Below are 22,100 nucleotides of genomic sequence, written 5' to 3'. Positions count from 1 at the left end.
ATCTCATGTGTTGTAGGACTGAGCCCCACTTTGGGCTCCATGCTCAGCGGGGAGTCTACTTGGAAAATTCTCTCCCTCTGCTCCACCCCCTACCTGTGTGCACATGCACACGCTCTCTTTCTCTCAAAAAAAAAAAAAAATCAAATCAAATCTTAAAAAAAAGAAAAGAAAAAAAACACAGTATTTTCATCACATGTGGTTGATGTTGGTCTCACACAACCCCAGGTTCTTGTGGACCTAGAAGAGGGAAAAGAAAAGCAGACAGTATTTGGACCTGTGGAGAAGCAAGGGAAAGTGAGAGTAAAACACTTTAATTAGATCTGATTGTTAATACAACCAAACAAGAATAGGAAAAGTACCATAGGGTTAATTAGAATTAATATCTAAGGTCTGGGAAAAGAGAGACATAAATGTGGAAACAAAATTTAAGGCTGCTAGAAAAAAAATCACTTTGTTACTGTTGGTTTACTATGTTCTAGTGGGTCTGCAACTCGTGAAGGTGCAGGGTAAATTATTTTTGTGTAACCCAGATAATATAACACAATTCTTTTTATTTTCCTTGGAACCTCTTCTTCATATTTAAAGATGTTCTGCATCGGAGGCCCCATACTGGGTTATAAAATTGGAATGTAACTGTTAATTTTAGTTCGATGTCTTTGTGAAATGCATTCTGCTATCCACACAATATTTCTCATTTCTTGTTCCTTCAGCTTTGTGTATGCGTAAAACACGCCATAGTGGAATTGCCTGTTGAATGCCAGCACGTTCATTTGTACCTGAGGAAGGAAAAAAAAACCAATACAGACCATCACTTATCGGGAATGTACTACATTTATGAAATAATATTAAACTACAGACTGGTTTGTGTTTGTACAGTGCTTATTTGTATTTATATAAGCCATGTCCAAATTGGGCCAAATAAAGGAAAATGGTAGCAACTCATCAAGTTCTAAAGGGAACTTTAGTGTCACTCTGCAGATAAAGATAGAAAATAGTAGTTTAAAAAGTAAGTTTATTAAAAAATAAATAAAATAAAGTAGGTTTATAGAAACACTAGACAAACTCCAAATCTTCTCAGCACTGCTAGCACAAAGATTCCTGGGAAAATCTTGGTGTTTGTGTGTGTATATGTATGTGCGGAACTTTGTAGTAGCACATATAGTTGGCTTCTAGATAGCAGGCTTGTCTCATTTAGGTAAACTAAATTAAAAAAAAATTGTTTAACTGAGGTGAAGTCTGAAATGGAACAATTCTTTTATTCTTTCCCACTTTGGAAAAAGGATGAGAGGTACTGAGTCCCTCACGCAGTTCTGAAAACGTCAAGCTAAGTGTTCAGGAAGTGGAGGTCCTTGTTTTCAGGAACAGATGCTTCTTTTTCCTGCCAAGGGCAGCTTTCTTAATAGCGTTCTTTGAAGCAGTTGTGCAATAGTGTGGAATTTTAAAAACATCCCTAATATATGGGATAACTTGCATTGTTTTTACTTCTTTCTGTGACAGGCACTAGAGAGCTGTTGGGAAATGTCTGGAGTATAGGATGGGGCCCGAACTGCTTTCTGGAGCCAGTCCTACCCTAAAATTTGGATAAATTTCAGGGCTGTCTGTCAGTCAATTGAAAGGGAAGGGCCAGTGGTCTTAGAGAAATGAATAAAATACACTAGAAAAATTCTCTAGATTTGAGAGACCTTATCCGGTATCCCCATCCCCCTCAAAAAAAGCTCTTTTGTTGAATAGTTCAATAGCCCAAGAATTGACTATAAATGGATTAAGTACTCTTCTGTTTTTCAGGGAAAGAGAATAATCTAGATTCTCCAGATAGATGTCCATACAAATAATTCTGTGTTATAATTGTGTTCTTAAATTATATTATAATCATAGACATATCCTTCTTAAGAAAGGGATGGTTTAGAGAATGAGATGCACTTAACAGAGTGTACACCATGAGGATAGTCAATATATGATCATGAGAATGTCCGAGCTCTGATTCTCTAGTTAATTGTGCAATAGCTGCCCTCTTTCCAGAGCTTCACTATGTGTACTGGATAGAAAACACTGTGTTTCTGGATAGGAAAATTCAATGGGAATCCATCATATGTGAACCACTGGGCCTCCAAGGCAGAGATACTAATACCCATCTGGTTGTCAAATTGTGAATACGCTTCATCAACTGAACTGATCAACTGTAAAAAGAAGGCCCCCAAAAGAAAACCCAAAGTAAGAAAAAGTCTAAAACTGAGAGAGAAAAAGCATACATAAGCTAATAGCATTTCCATTTATATCATACCTCACGCTCATAAAACACATCCTCCAATGTCTTTCCTCCACTGCCATCACCCACAGCCTCAAACAAAGGCTTGTACACCTAAAAAACAGAGGCTATTTTTAAACATTATTTCTTATAAATATGTATGAGGATATTTTCCTAGCAATACAGAAATGATGTATCTGTTCTAAAAAATCTATCCAGAAAGACTGAATGTTTTTTGTAGGACCTTTGGCTTCCTGAAAAAATACCAAAAAATCCACATAAAAAGAATATGGATGGATTTCTAGCCTATTGGCTTATTAAGGCCTATGGGGCAGGAGCAAGTCTACCCTCAATATACCTTGTATGACCTAATCTCTGCATTAGGTTCTTAGGGCTAGTTGGGCACATTATAGAGGATAAATAAATGCTTGTGGTTTAACCAGCATGGATTCATGGGTTCTTTGAAATGACAGATGATAAAATTCACATGGAATTTCAAGTGTAGAAGGGGTGGAAACTGGGGAGAAGCTCAAAATATTATGCTAAAAAGCCTCCTGTGATGACATGAGCTACTATAAAGGTTTATTGCAGTGTGCTGACTTCTCTTTCTTGGAATGTTTCAGAAACGGTAAGAGCGTCATTCCAGTTCTGGAAAAGTTAACTAGAGGGCATTATGTTACCATAAGTCAGAAGGAATGGAATCGGGATGAGCTGAGAAGCTGCAGGCTCTTAAGGAACATTTGGATGTGGAGTAAGGGAAGGACATAGCAGCCCTCCTTATTTCTGGCCACTGGTTAAAGGGAATGGCAGAAACCAATATGTTCATATTCTACCTTGTATTTCAAGTCGACATTCTGTACCTAAGCCTGTTTACCCAATGGTAAAGGACTGCTGGGTCAGGCTATTTCATATAACTTGGACATAAACTCACATATCCAGAACACTGCACCAGTCCCTTGGGGAACTTGCTTTATCAAGCACTTCAAAAGACGTGCTCAAATGACTGCTCCTTGGAGATTTAAACAAGTACTTGCTTGGCAGGAACCTCAAAAACAACAACAACAACCCACCCAAAACAAAAAACAACCCACGTGGCTTAGAAACTTGAAGTACTTCTTTGAGAGTGACAGTTCTAGAATGACATTGCTTTCTAGCTTACAAACATAACTGCTTTAGAGAAGACATGTAAATTTGACGTGTGAACTTCTAAATACAGGTGGTGACATGTAAGACATTCCGGGTGCCTGGTGTGGTTACGTACTCCATAATGGTCCGCTACCCTCTTCATCTGCTCGAAGTCTTCCGCTTGAGCCAACAGGCGCAACCCTTCTGGGTAGAGTTTGCCACAAGTCGGGTAGAGGGTCTCCCGGTCATCTTTGCTTAGTTCCGTGCCAAAGGAGTTAAGAGTGATGATAAAAGCACGTCTGTCAGCCTCAAACTGAATTTGCAAAACACAAAATCAGTGAATTCTAACCATGTTCTAAATGCTATAAACAGAACCCTAAGTAGACAAATTCATTTCCAGAGTGATTTGCTTTCCTTTCCAGATTTATGTCTAATTATAATACAAACATGTGTTATTAATGTTCCCTTAGCCTCTCTCTTTTTTAAAGATTTTATTTCTTTATTTTGACAGAGAAAGAAAGTATGAGGAGGAGAAGCAGACTCCCCACTGAGCAGGGACCGCAACGTGGGGCTTGATACCAGGACCCTGGGATCATGAGTTGAGCCGAAGGCTGATGCTTAACCGACTGAGACACCCAAATGCCCCAACCCTTAGCCTCTTTTTATAATGGAGTAATTTTGCTTGCCAGAGAAGGATCACACAGTGATAATGGCCCATGACTCTTGAAACCCCACTGAACTTTGGTTTCCAGGCACTCTGAAATTAGTTACTCATCTCTGTCACATAGGTCACTAGGGTCTCAAATGTCTCTTTCATAAAAATGGGAATAGTACCTACTTGTTGGGGTCTGTTCAGGGATAGGACAAAATAACGTAAAGGGAAATGCCTGGCAGGGTGTTTGGAACAAAGGGTGTGTGTCGTAAATGTTAACATCTCTTTCTGGTTCTTGATGTCAGTATGATTTTCTTTTTACCTAATGAAACTTTATGCTACTTACCATTTGTTTGTACTTGCATGGTTTGGGTTTTCTTCTTGAAAAGTCCTAGGTTGGATATCAACCAGTCTAACTGTGTAGCTCAGGATTACGTGGCTCAAGACAAGTTACCTTCCTCTCAGGCCTGTTTCCTCACTGGTAAGATGATAGGGTTAGACCTCATGATCTTTCGGGTGGGTCACACATTCTCATGTCCTGTCTTTGTGCTGAGCACCACCAGGCACCTAAGCAAACAGCTTCGAGTCAGGCCAATCTCTTCCAACCTCTCAGTGTTTCTTGAAATTTACTATTCCTTTGGTTTCCATGTTTCTTCTCTCTCGGTTCTCCTGCTACCTCCTCCAAACATTGTCTCAGCCTGTCCTTCATGGGATCCTCTCTGCCTACCGTGGGAGTTTGTCATAGTGTCCTTGAGCTGAGAAACTCTTCTCTATACACCTGAAATACCCTGCACTTAGATTATTTTAAAATCTGGAAACTATTTTTCTCCTTACTACACGGTAAAACCTTTAAGGGAAATCATGTCGCTCTTGTTTCTTGTTTATTTTTTAATAACCAGTGCCTGACACGTAGGAAGATAAAAACTGTTTACTGAATCCAACAGAATGGTCTGTGATTCTACTACTTTCAAAATTCTCCAATATTCTCTACAATGTTGCTACTCTAGGTGTGTTTCTTGGGTCAGTAGTTTTGATGTTACCTAGAAGCTTATTAGAAACACAGAGTCTTGGGGTGCCTACGTGGCTTAGTTGGTTAAGCATCCTACTCTTGTTTTCGGCTCAGGTCATGAAAAAAGAAATGCAGAGTCTCAGGAAATAGTCCAGCCCTACTAAACCAGGGCTTGCATTTTAACAAGATTCCTAGGTTATTTGTATGTTCACAATAGCTGAAATAATTGCTCTACAATATCCTTTGATCAGCTTACTTTTGACGAATTAACAAATCCAGACTTGCAATAGATTTTACTGGAACTCTTTTGTTAGAACAGGTGTTTCCTACCAAGAGGGTGAGAGTTAGTTCCTTCTGATCCTTTTGATTGACCTCATGGAAAGTATGAGTGACCCAGAAGCAGGGAGTGGCCTCATTTGGAAGCAAAGGCAGCTGCCTCTGGCTACTGAATGTAATTGTCAGGAATTTTAGACCTTCCAGGGACAGAAGAAATGCAAGAGGGAGATTTCATGGCCATCAGAAACCTTGAAATAAAAATTAGAGCAGGAGGAGCAACAATAGAGTTAATTGTCCCACATGCCCTTGAATGTGCTTTCTAGTTCTAAGATGTTAGAGGGGTTTTTTTTTTCACTTTCTTCCCCCAGTTTTATACACAAATAATTGACATAGATTGCTGGAGAAGATGTTAGGATTTTCAAGAGAGAAGTAAGGTGGGATAGGCAGCATTGCAGACATGCCTGGCAGCAGAGGCCGTTCTGGAGGAGGAAGATGCATGAAGTTATAAAGCACGACATTTTGGAGGAATGGTCATGTCTCAAGCGCTAGGAAAGAAGGTGAAGTAGGCTGGACAGGCAGCTGGGAAGAGAACAGCAAAGGCTTCACAGGCCATGCCAAGAGAAGATTTGACTGATACAATAGGTTCTCTGAACACTCCAACTTCTTGTTCTTGTAAATATCTCTTCCCTTTGCCTACAGTGTGTGTACTTCATTCCAGAATGCTCCACGTTGAAATCTTACCTGCATTGGAGGGCCCCATCAAATGCTATCATTATTATTATTATTTTACAAGAAGGCCTTCTATTTCCTCCCCAATTGGATATGATTTCCTTTGATTCCCTATTATACTTTAATTTCCCTTTTATTACAACTGCCTATATATCTGCCTTAGTACCTTTTTCTAGTCTAGAGGCTCTTTGTGTGTGAGTGTGTGTATTGTTAGTGAAAAGAACTATAATCTTGAAATTGTAAAAGGGCTATCTTGTGTTTGACCTTCCCTAAGCAGACAGTTTGACACAACATCTGATTATGGAAGAGAGTAAATGGGGTGGTATTAGATTTCACTTAAGTCCTCTCTATCATTTATGGATGGTTGGCTTCTTGTGTGGCACAGAAGACACCAGATGTCCTATGTCCTTTCACTCTTCCTTACGCTCATTCATTTTAAAACCATACCTTATTTTTTGTTGTTGTTGCAAAAGTATACTGTTGACTTATTCAACATCATTATCAGTTGCACATGACAGAGTTGGGCTGATCAGGTCACACATTCTTGCTGGTTGATTATCGGAGGACAGGAATACCTTGTGGGGGCAGTGGGTCGAGGGGTCAATGGCAGTGGAAAAGGTTTACATGTACTGGAATTGAGCCCAGCCTTGTGAGCTCGGGAAGATGAAACACACTTATTCTGTGCTTGTTTTTCATTGTCTTATTAAACATATAGGTTGTCAGAAGAGCAAAGACAAATAATAAAAGGCATAAAGGCAAACAGTATGCTGCAGTACATATGCCTTGAAAATAAGTTCAGTTCTTTTTTTTTTTTCCCATATGAGTCACAATCTCGTAATTAGGTCAAATTTTTGCATGCAAGGCCAGGTTAATGCTCTCTTTTACCACATTAAGTCTTTTGAAGTCTCCTGTCAAATGAGATTAAATAAGAACATACATGGAAGTACTTTATAACTGGAAGTGCTCTATTGTTGCACAAATAAAATGGGGGGTAATTACATGAACTGACATATTTATATATCAATTTATATAAATCTGACAAATCTCTTCTGATCATATCATTAGAAGCGTTATAATTGCATGCTATGTATAACTAATACTTCTACATAATGTATAAAGATAGTTAAATGGACTTTTATTTTTAACACAGCTTGAAAAAAACCTAATCTAATGTGGTAGTATCATGGGTATAGGAAAGGGATAATGGGAACACTGGGTATATAGTAGTCTGATCAAACCCTTACAGAGGTAAGGATTCTTATAATACTATGCTGTCCTTTCTGCATTACTGAGGACTACAGAGACATAATTCTTAACTATTTCTGATTTTTATAGCACACGCAATATGATCTTGATTATGAATTAGCACTTACTTTAAAAAAAAAAAGATTTTATTTATTTATTTGAGAGAGAGCACAAGCAGGGGGAGTGGCAGAGGGAGAGGGAGAAGCAGGCTTCCCACTGAGCCAGGAGACCAACACAGGGCTGGATCCCAGAATCCCGGGATCCTGACTGGAGGGGAAGGCAGATGCTTAACTGCCACCGGGTGCCCTGAATTAGCACTTACTTTTATATAAGAATTGCAGATGGTGAATTTAATGTAGAGGTAATATAGTGGATAAACACAGAGGATCAAGAACTAGGCTACCTGGCTTCACATTCTGATGTTACCACTTATTATCTGTGTGTCATCAGGCAAGTTACAGTTGCCCGTTCTGAAAAATAGATAGCAAACTCCCATGTTGTTGTGCTGTAGTTTTATTTTCATTGTGCTGGTTTTGTTTTTTGTTTTAGATTTTTTATTTATTCATTTCAGAGCGAGAGCATGGAGGGGGAGCGCGGGGAGGGTCAGAAGGAGAGGGAGAAGCAGACTCCCCACCGACAGGGGGCTTGATCCCAGGACCCCGGGGATCATGACCTAAGCCGAAGGCAGACGCTTAACCAACTGAGCCACCCAGGCACCCTCACTGTGCTGTTTTGAAGTTTAAGTGAATTCAAGTACATAAAGCACTTAGGGTAGTTATCTGGCACATTATAAATGTTAACTATTAATAGTGTCATTGCATATCTTTTGTAAGGTTATGAGTTTTGCCATAGCTCTTATTTCACATATTTTGCGGGTATAAAGCACACAAGCCATTTCTTTATGCCAGTAAATATTACACTTTCAAGCCATAGATAATGTGGCTTCTTATAGTGCGGCTAGTAGTTAAAAATTTATGACAAGAAAGGGGAGCACTTCATAGGGCCAGCAGGTTACTTATGTTATGTGATCAGAATGTCTGAAAGAGACTAGCTTACTTTCAGACATTTAGTATACCATAAAAAAAATGTTATTTTATTTATCAGTGCCTATTTCTTGTGTAACATAGCTAAAGGCAAAAGAGATTTCTTGGCATTGTCCAGTAATAAATTTTTGCTTCAAGGACTGGTTTTGCTTGAAGAGTTTCAACAGGGGATAGCAAAGTATCTTTAACTGTAAAATTTTAATTTTAGATGTTTTGAGGGGAACTACTTGTATCATATGCAGTTTCAGAACATTAGGTTAAAACACATGCAGATGAAGTTATTCAGGTTTTTGGTTTTTTCCCTTTTTTGCCTAAAGGGCAGTTCTTATCAAGCTTTTCTTGAAATCAGAAGTCATTGAACTATTTAATCTACCTACCAATGAAGTTACTGGGACAGATAATCTAATGATTAAAGATATTCTTTAGACAAAACTTAGTTTCACCAGGCAAAGCAAAGGGCTTTTCTAAGTCTAGAATGGTATCTGCCCCCCCCCATTCAAGTGAAGCCAGGAAAAGAGATCTATATGAAACACAATACAAACTATGCCCAGGATATCCCCAGATCCTTCTGATCTTTGGCCTGAATCTCTGAGATCAACACATGCAAGCAAGATGATCTCTGAACACAGGTGAAAACTGTGATGATAAAGAGGAATTAAAAGGATTGAAGCATCAATTAGAGAGGCAGAAAGCAGTGGTGGGATTTGACACATAATTTAGTGAGCACACCAACTGTGAATCACTGAACCCAGAGTCTTCCTACCCAGAGCTGGAATGCTCGAGGATTGTTTGAGTGTCCTTTATTTTAGGATTTATATAAGGAACAAGGCCCACCGTGGACTTTGGTTCCACATTGTGAGAATTCCCAGCTTGCCCAATATTCCTTGCTGGAGGGAAGTTGGGTTATTATTACAAGTATTCATAGTCTACCAATTGCTCATAGTATACCAAATTTTTAACTAATTATAATCTACTTTGTTCATATTACATCAAAATGAATCATGACCAAACTTTTATAGGCATTATTCTTTTCTAATTCCAAAATAACTCTACTATGTAGAAAACTTGGAAAATACCACTCTTAACTGAAGACATCAAATGATATATATGATAAAATACGTTGTTCATATTATTTTTAGATAAAGGAGGTTTTTTTTAAGTTTTTATTTATTTATCTGAGAGAGAGAGACAGGGAACAGGAGAGCAAGTGAGCATGAGCACGGGAGTGGAGGGAGAGAGAGAATTAGGTTTCCTACTGAGCGGGGAGCCGATGTGGGGCTTAATCCCAGGACCCAGGATCATGACCTGAGCTGAAGGCAGATGCTTAACGGACAGCCACCCAGGCACCTGGAGATAAATAGCTTCTAACATAAATAAATGTAAGTAGGATTATATAAATGAAAAGTCTATAAGCACATTATCTGGCATAAAGAAATTCAAGGACTTTCTTACCTCAAGAATGGGACACATGATTTCTGCTGTGACATCACCATGATTCTTACAGAATTTATAGAATGCCTCGAGGTAAGACTTAAAAAGAAAGATCATAAAACAATAAAATGAAGATATTTTCCTCTGGAAATTTCTAGATCAGCTTTTCATGGCTTATTAAATACTTTAATGGAGGTTGAATTACTTATCCCGTAGGGTGATATTTTATTAAAAACTTGATACAAACGTTCACAATGAAGCATGTTGCACAGCTTAAAAAAAACAAAAACAAAATTGTACCTATCGTACCTTATGATTCCTTAACAAGCACTTTTTTTTCAAGGTTCTTGGGTTTAGTTCACATGGTTAAATTTTGGTACTCTAATAAGAGTGCTAAACTCTTCGATGAGCTCAACAAATAGTTCTAAATTTGGTCATGTGCTGACATTTAATCACTCTTGGTGCTCAGGAGGCATGTCTGTATGGCTTGTGTCATGAAGGACACATCGGGAAGGCAGAGTCTCGGCTGAACAGTTAGACTGACTGTGTTTGCATCCCAACTCAATTACTTACTAGCTAACTGACTTTTGCCAAGTAAATCTTACCCCTCCATGTCTCCGTTTTCTCATCTGAGAAATGGGGATAGCACATAGTTTTGCTGGCTAGATTAAGTGAATTAATGCCTATAATTTGCTTAGAACAGTGCCTGCTGTTAGCTATAGTTCAAGGATGGCTCCTGTAAGTCCATACATTTCTTTCTAAAGAGGAAATGGCCTGCAACATAGTGCTTTTGAAAGGACCATATGATTTAGCATAACCAGCTGTATATATGGCATGACAGCATATACTCCTTCAGCCACTGTGTGAGATTGTCCAAAGATGCTATGGTTGTATGAGTGAAAATGGACAGATTTTGCTCAGTCCATAGAACATAGAGCTACTCAAATGATGGCAGCATAGTCCAGACAGACAGCTGGCCAGGTTATGCAAGGTAAAACTCAAGGACAGAGGTGGATACTACATAACACAAGGATCACTATGTATGCTGGTTGTTTAATTTTTTTAAAACTTTTATTAAGATTTATTTTTAAGTAATCTCTACACCCAACACAGTTCTTGAACCTACAACCCTGAGATCAAGGGCTGCAAGCTCTGCCAACTGAACCAGCCAGGTACCACTGTATGCTGGTTGTTTTAAAATGGATATGGTTCACTTTACTCATCTGTCCACCCACCCACCATCCATCAATCCAATTGCTACTTTTTATGTCCCAGGCACACCAGGCAAGGAGCTAGGAATGCAGAGACGAATGGAGTGTGTAACTTCCTCTCAAGAACCTCGCTGCTTCACAGGAAGCTGACATGTATGCATTGAACCAGAAGACCAGGACTGTAAAAGCTGTATTCCAAGTATGCAAAGCTTCCTAATTACAAAAGTTGGCTAATGGGCAAAGTCACCTTTAATAAAGAACTCTGGTTAAGATGTATTATGTCGTAAAGAAAAACATAGTATTTTGGGAAACACTTACTTTGTATAGTTTATTGCGCAGTAATTCAATATTTAGTTCATCAAGGGTATTTTCAGACATACAGTCTTGAAAGAATGGAGCTGAAAGCAGAAATTACCACACAAAATAAATTAATCCAAAGCATGATTATAAACTGTAGAAAAGATTTCCTGAACACATCACCTTGGGCTCACTCCTGACTAGGACCCTGTGCAGTGGCAAGCCACAGACTGGATCAAACTACCAGCAATGATGGCAGTAAGAGTGATTACTTACTAAGTGTTTACTGCGTGCAAGCTGTTCACTAAACACTGCATATATTTTACCTTATTTGATCTTCACGAAACCTTGGGACAAGTCACTTTATGGCTTACTTTTTGAAGACCCCCTAACCCCTATCTTATAGTAGTATTTATCACTTGCAACCTTACTATGTGCTAAGCATTGAGTTGTACTAAAGCTGTGTTGTATTTAGTTTTCAAAGCTCTGTTATACTAAGATACTATTATTTTTAAAATGAGGAAACTGAGGGAACTGCACTGCCCCAAGTCACCAAGATGGGACCAGGCAGAGACTGGAATCAAATATCCATGATTATAGACTTACCCTCTTTCCACCACGCTCCCTTAGCATCATACATTTAATCATGGCCCATTTTTTTGTCTTTTTGAAATTTCTGTTTTCAACAGCAGCTATTTTGACACATGATCAACAGTGAATTGCTATGAATTGCTACTCTCCAGTTTTCCTGACACTAACGTATGTAAAATTATCCCATTAGCATTTTGAATGCTAGAACTATTATCAGTGCTAAATTATGATGAAATTAGCATTTATTTCATCATTGCTTCAGGTCATTTGACAGGCGCCCCTGAGCATCCCAGAAAAATGGCATTCCTAAACTTCCTAAAACAAAATGCTGCCTAGATACAGCCTTATTTAGACAGAAGTTTAAAACAAGAGGATAAGGAATTAATCATATAAAACCCAGCTAGAAAATTAATTTTTTTTTTAAATTACAAGTTCTATCATTTATTTACTATGATCTGGTACAACGTACAAAGGTTTGGAGGTTGGGTGATGAGCCCCAGCTCCTACTTGGCTACAAATGGTTCTTATGTGACTCTGGGAAGGTTACTTTCATTTGTTGTCATCTGAAGAATGAGGGAGCTGGACTAAACGATTTCTTAATGTCCCTTCCACATCTAGGAATCGTATAGTATGACACTGGATTCATGGAGAAAACTATGACTTGAACGTACATTTTCTGATGACTATGGTAACATGCACAGGGAGCAATACAATTGCTTACACATTCATACCTAACGGTGTTTCCACCAGAACAGCATTAAAGAGATCAGAAGGTGTCTCTGCAATGTTGACTGCTTCCATTTCCGTGAAACGGCCCAATGGGTGGCACTTGACCAGAATTTCTTTCACAGATTTTTTTTGCAATGCACCGTTCATCAGTAGAATCACATTGTCTATCATGTAACCGCATCTGGTTTAGAAGAAGGCTCAATCATTAGGAAGGCAACTGTATGACAATAAGCAGCATACCATAAGTAAAAAAGAAAAATATAGTTCAGGCACAAACTCTTGCATTAAAGAAATATAGGAGTCTTTTTTTTTTTTTATTTTAAACTCTGGGGTTTGAGAGATGTGAGTGGGGTAAAATACCTGACTCTCTGAGGATATCGCAGTTTGAAAATCAATGTCGGAATAACTAAATAAAGCTAAATAAAACGTAGGCTGGTGGGAATAGGCAGAAAACAACCCCAACATTGTAATTGTCAAATGTGGTAGGGTGAGGATGAGTGTGAAATTGTGTGGTTTCTCAGAACAGACTATGGGCTTAAAAAGTTGAGAAACACAGACCTGGAGCATTTCACTCTACCTTAAAAACTGACTTTTTAAATCTGCAATAAAGCCCATCATTGATTCAAAATTTAAAATATTTTAAAATAAATAAAATACTTGCTAAATTTAATATTAAAACCTTTAATATTTTGTTTATTAAAAAGTTAAAATATTCTGTATTCTTTTCCTCCTATGAGACCAGGTGGTGAACTTTCTAGCTGTTTTCTCCCTAGGTCTCCAAGAGTCCCTAGGTTCACATTTTATATGATTATGTTGCTCAATATCAGCTCTGCCCAGGATATCCTGGGTGCATATGCTTGTTCACTCATGTGCTCAGCACCCAGGATACTCCAAGCAATGAGGCTGAGATGTAAGAGAGAGTGATTCACTTCACAGAGAGTATAGTGTGAGGGGGGACCTGGACAAAGAATCCATTACAGTAAATTGTAACGAAGCATGGATGCTAGGCAAATTACAGGGCAGTGTGGAGATTCAGAGCAGGGCACCAAAGCAGTCTGGGATCAGACTTCCTAGGGAGCAATATTCAGGCTGAAACTTGCAGAATGAGTAAGAGCTGTCCAGGCAAAAGTGGATGGGAACTGAGGGAGCGAAGTCTTCAAGGCAGAAGGAAGAGCATGCAAAAAAAGCCCCAGAGAAGAGAACACAAGGAGTTTTTTTCTGCCCAGCACTGGGCAGTGGAGGTAGGGCCAAGGCTAAGCATGCAGGGTTTTGACAGACAAAATAGGAATTTGGGGTGAAGGGCGATGGAAGATACTGAATGCCTTTAAGAAGAAGCGAGTGTTATGATCTGAGCAGAATGATGATTAAAACAGGAGAAGGGGTAAACAGACAGATAGTGAGGTGCTTTACAAAAGTTATTTTAATTAATCGGGATAACAACACTGTGATGATAGTAGGTGCTGCTCTTCTCTCCACTTTACAGACGAGGAACCAGAGGGACCCAGAGAAGTGAAAATCTCACTCATGATGACACAGCTAATGAATGAGACAGCTGAGACATTCAAACAGTGCTTCTGGAATCTCTTAGCCCTTATTCTATGCTGTGTTTAGCTGTCAAGGATGATACACAGGTTTCTAGGTTTAACAGACTGTGGAGCCACTGATTGAGACGAGAGCATTGGAGGAAGAGCAGGTTGTAGTGGGAGAGGATGCTTTGGACAGAAGGAGTTTAGATGCCTGGGAGATATCCTAGAGGAGATGCTAAGTAGGCTTCAGAAGTCCGAGCCCTGAAGACAGCCAGGACCAGACATCTGGGGGGTTTAGTGGGGGAAGTTTAATGGTGGAAGCAGAAGTCTTGGAGCTGATTGGGATCACATCCTAGAGTGCACATAAAGAGCTCTGCCCTGAGAACCCTGGAGAACGTCAACATTTGAGGACCTTTATGTAACCTGAGAAGGAATGACCAGATAGTAGGAGGAAAACCGGGGAGGGGGGAGTTCTAGAAGTTCTAGGAAGAAGGGGTCAGAGCATCAAAGGCCACAGGAAAGTCAAGAAAGACACTGAAGTGTCCATAAGAGGCAGCAACTAACAGGTCATATGACAACAGTGAAAACACTTCCAGGTGAGTTTTTTTAGTGGAAAGGAAAAGGGAGAAAGTGGCAGAAATGTGACCTCGTGTGTTTAAAGTGAATGGAAATAAAGAGGTCTAAAAAGAAAAAAGAGTTCAAACTACAAGTTGACCTTAAAAGAAGGGGAAGGTAGCTCTACGGAGACCCAGGGGCCAAGGGGCTTTGGACTTCAGTCTTTGTTTTTTTTTTTAAGATGGGAGAGAAGAGAACATTTTCTAGCGCTGAGAAGGAGGGAGCCGAGAAGGTGAGGTTTCAGATCAGGACAGTGAAGGGGCAGCCAACTGAGGAGCTGAGTTCCTCCAGGTCTGACAGTGATGGGACAAACTGCGGCCACAATTCAGGCTTGAAAAACAACCGGATAAGAATTAGCCAAGCCACTTAGAAACAGTGTCACTGGAGTCTGGTTGCATGGGTCACAGACGTCGTGTGCAAGAGAGCATTTCCTGCTGCAAGAGTCTCCTTCACTGTGGACCTTCTACAATTTACTCCAATAAAAATTCTATCTGAAGAAGTTTAGAAGCAAGCAATTATCCTTTATAAAAGGCACATGACTCTAAAGTTTCTTCACCTCCCAAACAGCAGTACCAAATTTAGACATTATAGAATTTTAGACTCCTTTTTATCTCTTGAAAATGATATTAAAATGGAAGTGCTTATTTAACTGTCCCTTTATGGCTCAAAAGCTATTACCTAAGAGGGGAATCGCTAGCACTTAATAATCCTTAGCAGGCTCCAGACATTTAATTGTTCCCCACAGCACCTCTGTAATGTAAAAGCATATGAGCTGCCAACACTCCCAACTTGCAGAGGACTATTAGACCAATGCGGACGGGCAACCAATGTCAATGCTTAAGGATTTAGCCCACATGTAACACTCAAGCCTATGTCCATGCAGCGTGTGCACGTGTCCGTACTGAGTTAAAAATTCTTTTTAGGGGTGTCTGGCTCAGTCGGTAGGGCATGAGACTCTGATCTTGGGGTCTTGAATCACGTTGGGGGTAGAGTTTACTCAAAGAATAAAAGAAAATAAAAATTAAAAAAAATTTTTTTTTACTAATAGTCTGGGCCCTATAGTATAAAAAGCAAGGACTAAAGCAACTGGATTCTGTATTAGTTCAACTCACTATTTAACTGCTCTGTTTTTAAGATGGCACAATAACACCAGTTCTCATAGTGTGTTCAGGAAATGGAGTGAAGACCCAGGGCTTAGCCCATGGCAGGAGGCAGAAGGGAGGGGGTCTCTTTCCTGTCCCCTCCCTCATCCCTATCACACACATGCACTGGGTGTATAATTATCGTTGGCTCTCTGGGGTGGCAGGGGGCTGATGTGCCCAGAAACAGTTTCCTTTCTTCAGCCTATAATCTTTATAGATCCTCAGGGCCACACATAGAGTGGTTAGGAATAAAATCACTGCTGATATTGCTTGACTAATTTTTGAGCTTAAAGACACCAGGGAGTTCATCGAGTTCAAAGTCCTCATGTTTTAGATAATTGTGTTCATATGTAGTGACAGAGCTAGGCGAGCGAGGTTAACTTTTCTCTAGTGGTCCAGCAAACATTCTCATGTATAGCCCCTGCTAAATATTTTATTCTATAACTCTAATACTGGCACCTGTGAAAATCATGAAGTCACCTAAAATTGTGATAGAGTGAGTGACTTAATTTCCAAAATTTTAGGTTGTAAAAATTATAATCTTTAAAACACCAGACCTCTTTGAAGTTTTTCCTGTGTGTCGGGCATTACATGCATGTTCTCACTCAAGCCTCACGACTCAGTGCTGTAAGGACCATTATTATCACTTTATTTAAATACTGTGTCCAAGGTCACACTGCTAGGAAGAGGCAGAGTTGGCACCCCAAAGCCAAAACTCTGGCTCCTATTAGATTTGAGAAAAAAACAGCTCGAGGCAGATGATATTTTAACATTTCCTTTTGGTCTTAGTGCTAGTCTCTCTCTTTTTGCTCCCAAACGTATTTAAGGATCTTGAAGCTAACTAAAATACATTTCCTGTACATTAACTATCCAATTCTGGGCTGATACAACAGCTGCTGAATGGTCAGACAATGCAGAGCCATAATTTGGTGAGTTAGAGGAATCACTCTACAGTTCAAGTCAAAATCTCTCTGCCCAGCCTCAGATCCTCACTCTTTTACCTCCTTTTTGTGGCTATGATTGCCTGGTTTTCTCATAGACACCTCAGTCACATTATCTCAAAACCTGAATGCCCCCAGGGTTTCTCCTTCTTCTATAATCTCTATCTCTGTCAGCAACATCACAACTCTTATTCCTAAAAATCTGTCAATGCCTTCCTTTTGCCTCTAGAATAAAGCAGAAATTTCTCATCGTGTGCAAAGCTCTTTATTACCTGGCTTTTCTGATTACTTCTCCAACTATGGATGTAAATAATATCATAAAAAAAAAAGTATGCATTTTAGAAAAGCGAATAGAACAGACCCCCCCCCCAAAAAAAAAGCTCTTAAGGGGCAAGATTTTGCAAGGCAGGCTGAGGAAGGGCCAGAATGGGAAAAAGAGCACAAAGAGAAAATGTCCTCACAGAACGCATGGGCCAAAACCATCAGTAACTGAATACCACAGCAAGCCGTGAAAGGGCTGAAAATATATCCCTTGGATCTAGCAACTAGAATGAGGTAGGAACCAAGACTGAAGTGGTTTGAGTACACAAGTGAGAAAACAGATGACCACAGACTATCCTTTTTAAGATGTTTAGCATCAAGGTGTGGGAAAGGGTAGAACATCACTTTCTTCATACGGTCATTGTGTAAACTAAATCAAATCATACATGTAACAACATTTTATAAATTGTTACGCTGTCACAGTAGAAGAGGCCCAGACTTTGAAACAGAGGAGCCTAACTCTGAGCCTAACTCTGTCACGTAAAAACCAGTTTAGCAAGAGCTCCATTTTCTCAGGCTTAAAATGGAAGTGTTTGTTCAACTTTGAATGGTTGGCATTTGGATTAGTAACACATATGAAAGCACTAGTAGAGTGCCTTGGATAAAGAAAGATGATGTGATCATACACTCTCAGAAGAAGATAGTAAACCAGACTTTGGAGGAAGGGGAACAGGAAATTATAAGCCACATATTCTTTGATATAAAAAACTTACAATGTTTTAATTCTTCTATTGTCTGAGATTTCTACATCTCTGCAGTTTTATACTTAGTTCTAGCCAATAGAATCTTTTCTAAATTTACCCATTGCTTTTATTTTATTTTAAAGATTTTATTTATTTATTTGACAGAGAGAGAGAGACAGCCAGCCAGAGAGAGGGAACACAAGCAGGGGAAGTGGGAGAGGAAGAAGCAGGCTCCCAGTGGAGAAGCCTGATATGGGGCTTGATCCCAGAACACCGGGATCCACCCTGAGCTGCAGGCAGACACTTACCGACTGCGCCACCCAGGCGCCCCTACCCATTGCTTTTAAAAGATAAGAGGTTATCAACCCTTTTGTGGTGTAGAGACAAGGAACTGAGTGGAAGACTGGATCATCTACAAGACCACAAATTATGTTATTTGCTGGGATATTAAATATTAAATCTGGCTTATACCTATTTTAGAAAACCGTTATCATCCTGTTCTGCATCACATTACCCTATAATGACCCTTGTGTGTTCATTACTTCATGATGTTTCCTTTAAGATACCAGAACTTCAGTTTCATGTTTATCTTTTGGGAATGTAATCATTAATCTCAAAACAATGCCTGTTGACTAGTTGTCATAAATGATAACTGCTTTTATATATTAAAAGGCCTGAATCCCTTTGTTAGATGGAGGCTCTTCAAGACTCAGCCTGAACTATTCCACTTGGGTGCGACTGGATGGTAACTAACTTGGTGAACTTGTGATTATAAGAGATTCTGTATCTGAAAGCACTGTGACTTCAATGTGGCTTCACTGCAAGAGCCCTTCCTGATATCAGGACTTGATTTGCTACAGGTTCCTTTCTACCAAGAGGCTGGGTCAGCATCCTTTCATCTGCAACACATAATATATAACATTCTTGATGACAACGATTCTGTTTTAGGTGACCAGAACTGTGATATGTTTGCTAGGTCACATTTGTACGTGAGGAATAGACAGGGACATGAAATGCATAAAGAGTGATTGGTCACGGCAAGGATTGGGCTATGTGTGAAATACACTTGGTGTACTCTAAGTTATTTCACTCTCATGAAAGGTGCTGATCCACCCTTAAGAGGCCCAACATATTTATATGACATGAACGATAGGGCCATGCTGGAAGTATTTTCCAATATATTAATTTTCAAATGAAAGTTTCCTTGATCACATTGGTAAACATTTCTGTGACTGCAGATTCATTTAATCCGATGCTAACTTTAAATCCTCATGGGGGGCAGTTCTGCTGTTTAGTCTGACTTGTTAAATAGACTGCTGAGATTTAGAATACCCCCATAAACATCTGCTCCCTCTTGAAATTTGACTTTTTTGGGTAGCATTTCTTACTTCCCTAAAGTTTCCCTTTTTTAAATAGAAGAAGTGAAAATTAAAATAATTTTAAAAAGCAATTAATTTTGCTGTCACACTCATTTTTCCTTCTCACAAAACAAAATGCTGAAAAATTGCTCAGAAGTCAGCATTGCCTATAATAGCATATTTTAGAACAAGAATGCTGATCACTATGCATTTCCCAAACCCTTGGTAGCTCTGGAATCTTTAGAAAACTCTTTCTCTAGTACTTCTCTAGTATCTTGGTTTAACCCATCTGTTCGGATTTAAAAATTCCTCAAACTTATTTGTCCTTTTCTACATCAGTGTCTTTGTTCTTGCTATTCTCTAGATATATAAAACCTTCCTTCCCCACCAACTGCTAGAAAGCAAAATCCTTCCCATTCTTTAAGGTCATATTCAAATACCACATTTTTCGTTAAGCTTTTGAAATATCTCCAGCTAGAAGTGATATCTTTTTTCCTCTCTCTAAATTTTTGTATTTAAATTTATCCTGGGGTGAAATTAATTTTCAATATATATTGGCAGTATCATTGGTGAACATGAATAGTTAACTCACTCATTCACAAATATTTATTGCATATCTGAGGAAATAAGACCTGGACTGTAATACTAATTTTGTCACTATTCAACTGTGTGCCTTTAAGTCATTTTACATATTCATTTCAAATATAGTTATTTGCAGATGTTCTTACCAACTTTATTAGTTATAGGAATTTGTTCATTACATTTTTTTGTGGCCTCCAAGAAGCCTGAACCTCATACTTGTACAGAATAGGGACACAATGATGATTTTTTTAAATCAAATCAATGAGTAAACTTTTCTTTATGTTCATTCAAATACATTAACTCTGATACCGGGGAAATAGAAGTGAAGGAGATAACTGGCTACCTGGTATCTTAGCCTGAGCTCCCTTTCTAGGGGTCATAGCTGCCTATTCCTTGCTTTTTCTATACTTTTCCACCGAGGAGAATTATAATACTAGGGAAATTACTCCACTGTCACCCCTTCGTTGGCCATGCATGTAAATATTATGGTAATTCACAGGAAAACACCAGTGGAGTGATTCTTCTTGCCAGTTAGATGGGTTTAAATAAGTTGTGTCTATCATAGCCTGTTTTTGTTTGTTTGTTTGTTTGTTTGTTTGTTTGTTTGTTTGTTTGTTTTTTGGGGGTTTTTTGGTCAAGAACAGTTAACAGGTGGATCTCATCTTTATTATATTCAAAACACCAGTTACAATAGATGTTGGGGAATCTCATATCTTCTGATGACGAAAGAAAAGAAAAATAGCAAAGAGACTAAGAAAGGAAGAAAACGTTCATGTATTGTTGAAGTATGAGAGAGCAATCTGCTAATGTCTATCACAATCTAAGACCTGCACATCTATTGATAATTTCACTTCTGGGAATCCATGTTAAAGAAATTCTGGCATAAGAAAACACAAATATGTACAATGATGTTTGTTGCAACATTACTTGGGATAGCAAAGAAATGAAACCACCCAGATGGACAAAGGGGAATGGTTAAATAAATGACAGTGGATTTAACACAATGGGATACAAATATGTGCTTTAAATAAGGTAGACTTTGTGTGCTTATGTAGAAAATTGACTAGATTATGTTAAAAAAGGCAAAGTATAGATAATACATGTAATATGATCTTGCTGTTCTAAAACAAACAATAAAACCAACTATGTATATTTATATTTGTTTACATATAAACATTTGCATACATATAAAACTTTTTTCACAAAGAAAAAAATTATGCATCAAACTAATGAGGGCTGGGGCTCCTGGCTGGCTCAGTCAGTAGAGCATGCAACTCTTGATCTTAGGGTTGAAGGCTGGAGCCCCACCTTGGGTGTAGAGATTACTTAAAAATAAAATCTAAAAAAAAAAAAAAAAGAAAAGAAAAATAATAAAAATAAAAGAAAAATAATAAAAATAAAAACAAGAACAAGAAACACTTATTTGGGTTACGTCTGGGCTTTGGGAAATGCATTCGGAAATACAATCCCTACTTAATGTTTCCTTATTTCTAAAACGCAAATATTAGTGCTACCCATGCGGATGTCATGAGAATTAAATGAATTTAATACATGTAAAGTAATTATAGAAGTGCTTGCAGTGAGCACTAAATAAAATTTAATAAAAAACACAGGCACGAGCTTTTCAATTAAAAAGAAGAAAAGAAATAAACACGATAAAATACAATTAAGGCAGTGAATATCTGGATCAGTACCAGGGTGGATTTCAATCCTTCCAGGTTATGAGACAGTCTCAAATTTATTTTACCGAACAACTGTTGGGGAAGGAGCAATGGAACGGGCTACTGGGATCAATCATGCCCCCTGGTGGTTGATTACCCCACCCGGAATGTGGACGAAGAACGAAGGAAAAAAACATGTCTACCTTTGCCCTGATTTGTTCCTTCAGGGAGAACTGTTGTAGGGATGGTATCCTAAGCTCTTTTATCTCCATTACCTTAACATCCCTAACGGTCAGACGCTAATTTTGCGGGTCGCATGTGGCACGGGCAACGCAACAGTAGTACTGAGGAAGTCGGCCACGTTTCTGCACGCGTTGCCTCCTCCCAGCCACATCCGCGTGCAAGCAAGGTCTCACCCTTCAAGTCTTCAGCTTTGGCATCACCTCCTCTCTGCAGTCTTTTCTCATTTTCACCCGTGATTATAACTCTAATGCAAAAAATAAGCTGCATTTGTTTTTGAGTATGTCATGTGGATATGGTGTAAGTGTGGATATATTCATATATTGTGTAGAGACACTCAGCCAGTTACGTGGGCGTGCAACCCGTGTAGTCACACAGGGCCCAACACTTGGTTTAATTCTCTGCTGTTGCTCTCTTGAAATTACTATATATATATATATATATATAT

General features: G+C 38.9%; 1 protein-coding gene across 1 annotated transcript in view; it reads right to left on the bottom strand.

The window, feature by feature from the left end:
• Nucleotides 1-285: 285 nt before the first annotated feature.
• The window catches only part of ATP6V0D2 (ATPase H+ transporting V0 subunit d2), a 39,282-nt gene continuing 17,467 nt past the window's right edge, over nucleotides 286-22,100 (bottom strand). The window contains exons 3-8 of the mRNA XM_002916895.4: nucleotides 12,586-12,764; nucleotides 11,285-11,364; nucleotides 9,777-9,854; nucleotides 3,507-3,683; nucleotides 2,282-2,359; nucleotides 286-776 (exon numbers count right to left, since the gene is read on the bottom strand). Of these exons, the coding sequence (XP_002916941.1) occupies nucleotides 615-776; nucleotides 2,282-2,359; nucleotides 3,507-3,683; nucleotides 9,777-9,854; nucleotides 11,285-11,364; nucleotides 12,586-12,764 (754 nt within the window). The 3' untranslated portion in view covers nucleotides 286-614. The remainder of the gene's footprint in view (nucleotides 777-2,281; nucleotides 2,360-3,506; nucleotides 3,684-9,776; nucleotides 9,855-11,284; nucleotides 11,365-12,585; nucleotides 12,765-22,100) is intronic.

The sequence above is a fragment of the Ailuropoda melanoleuca genome, chromosome 9 (assembly GCF_002007445.2).
Source record: "Ailuropoda melanoleuca isolate Jingjing chromosome 9, ASM200744v2, whole genome shotgun sequence".
NCBI classification, from domain to species: domain Eukaryota; kingdom Metazoa; phylum Chordata; class Mammalia; order Carnivora; family Ursidae; genus Ailuropoda; species Ailuropoda melanoleuca.
The sequence above is the reverse complement of the archived record's forward strand: the minus strand, read 5'-3'. Positions and strand labels throughout refer to the sequence as shown.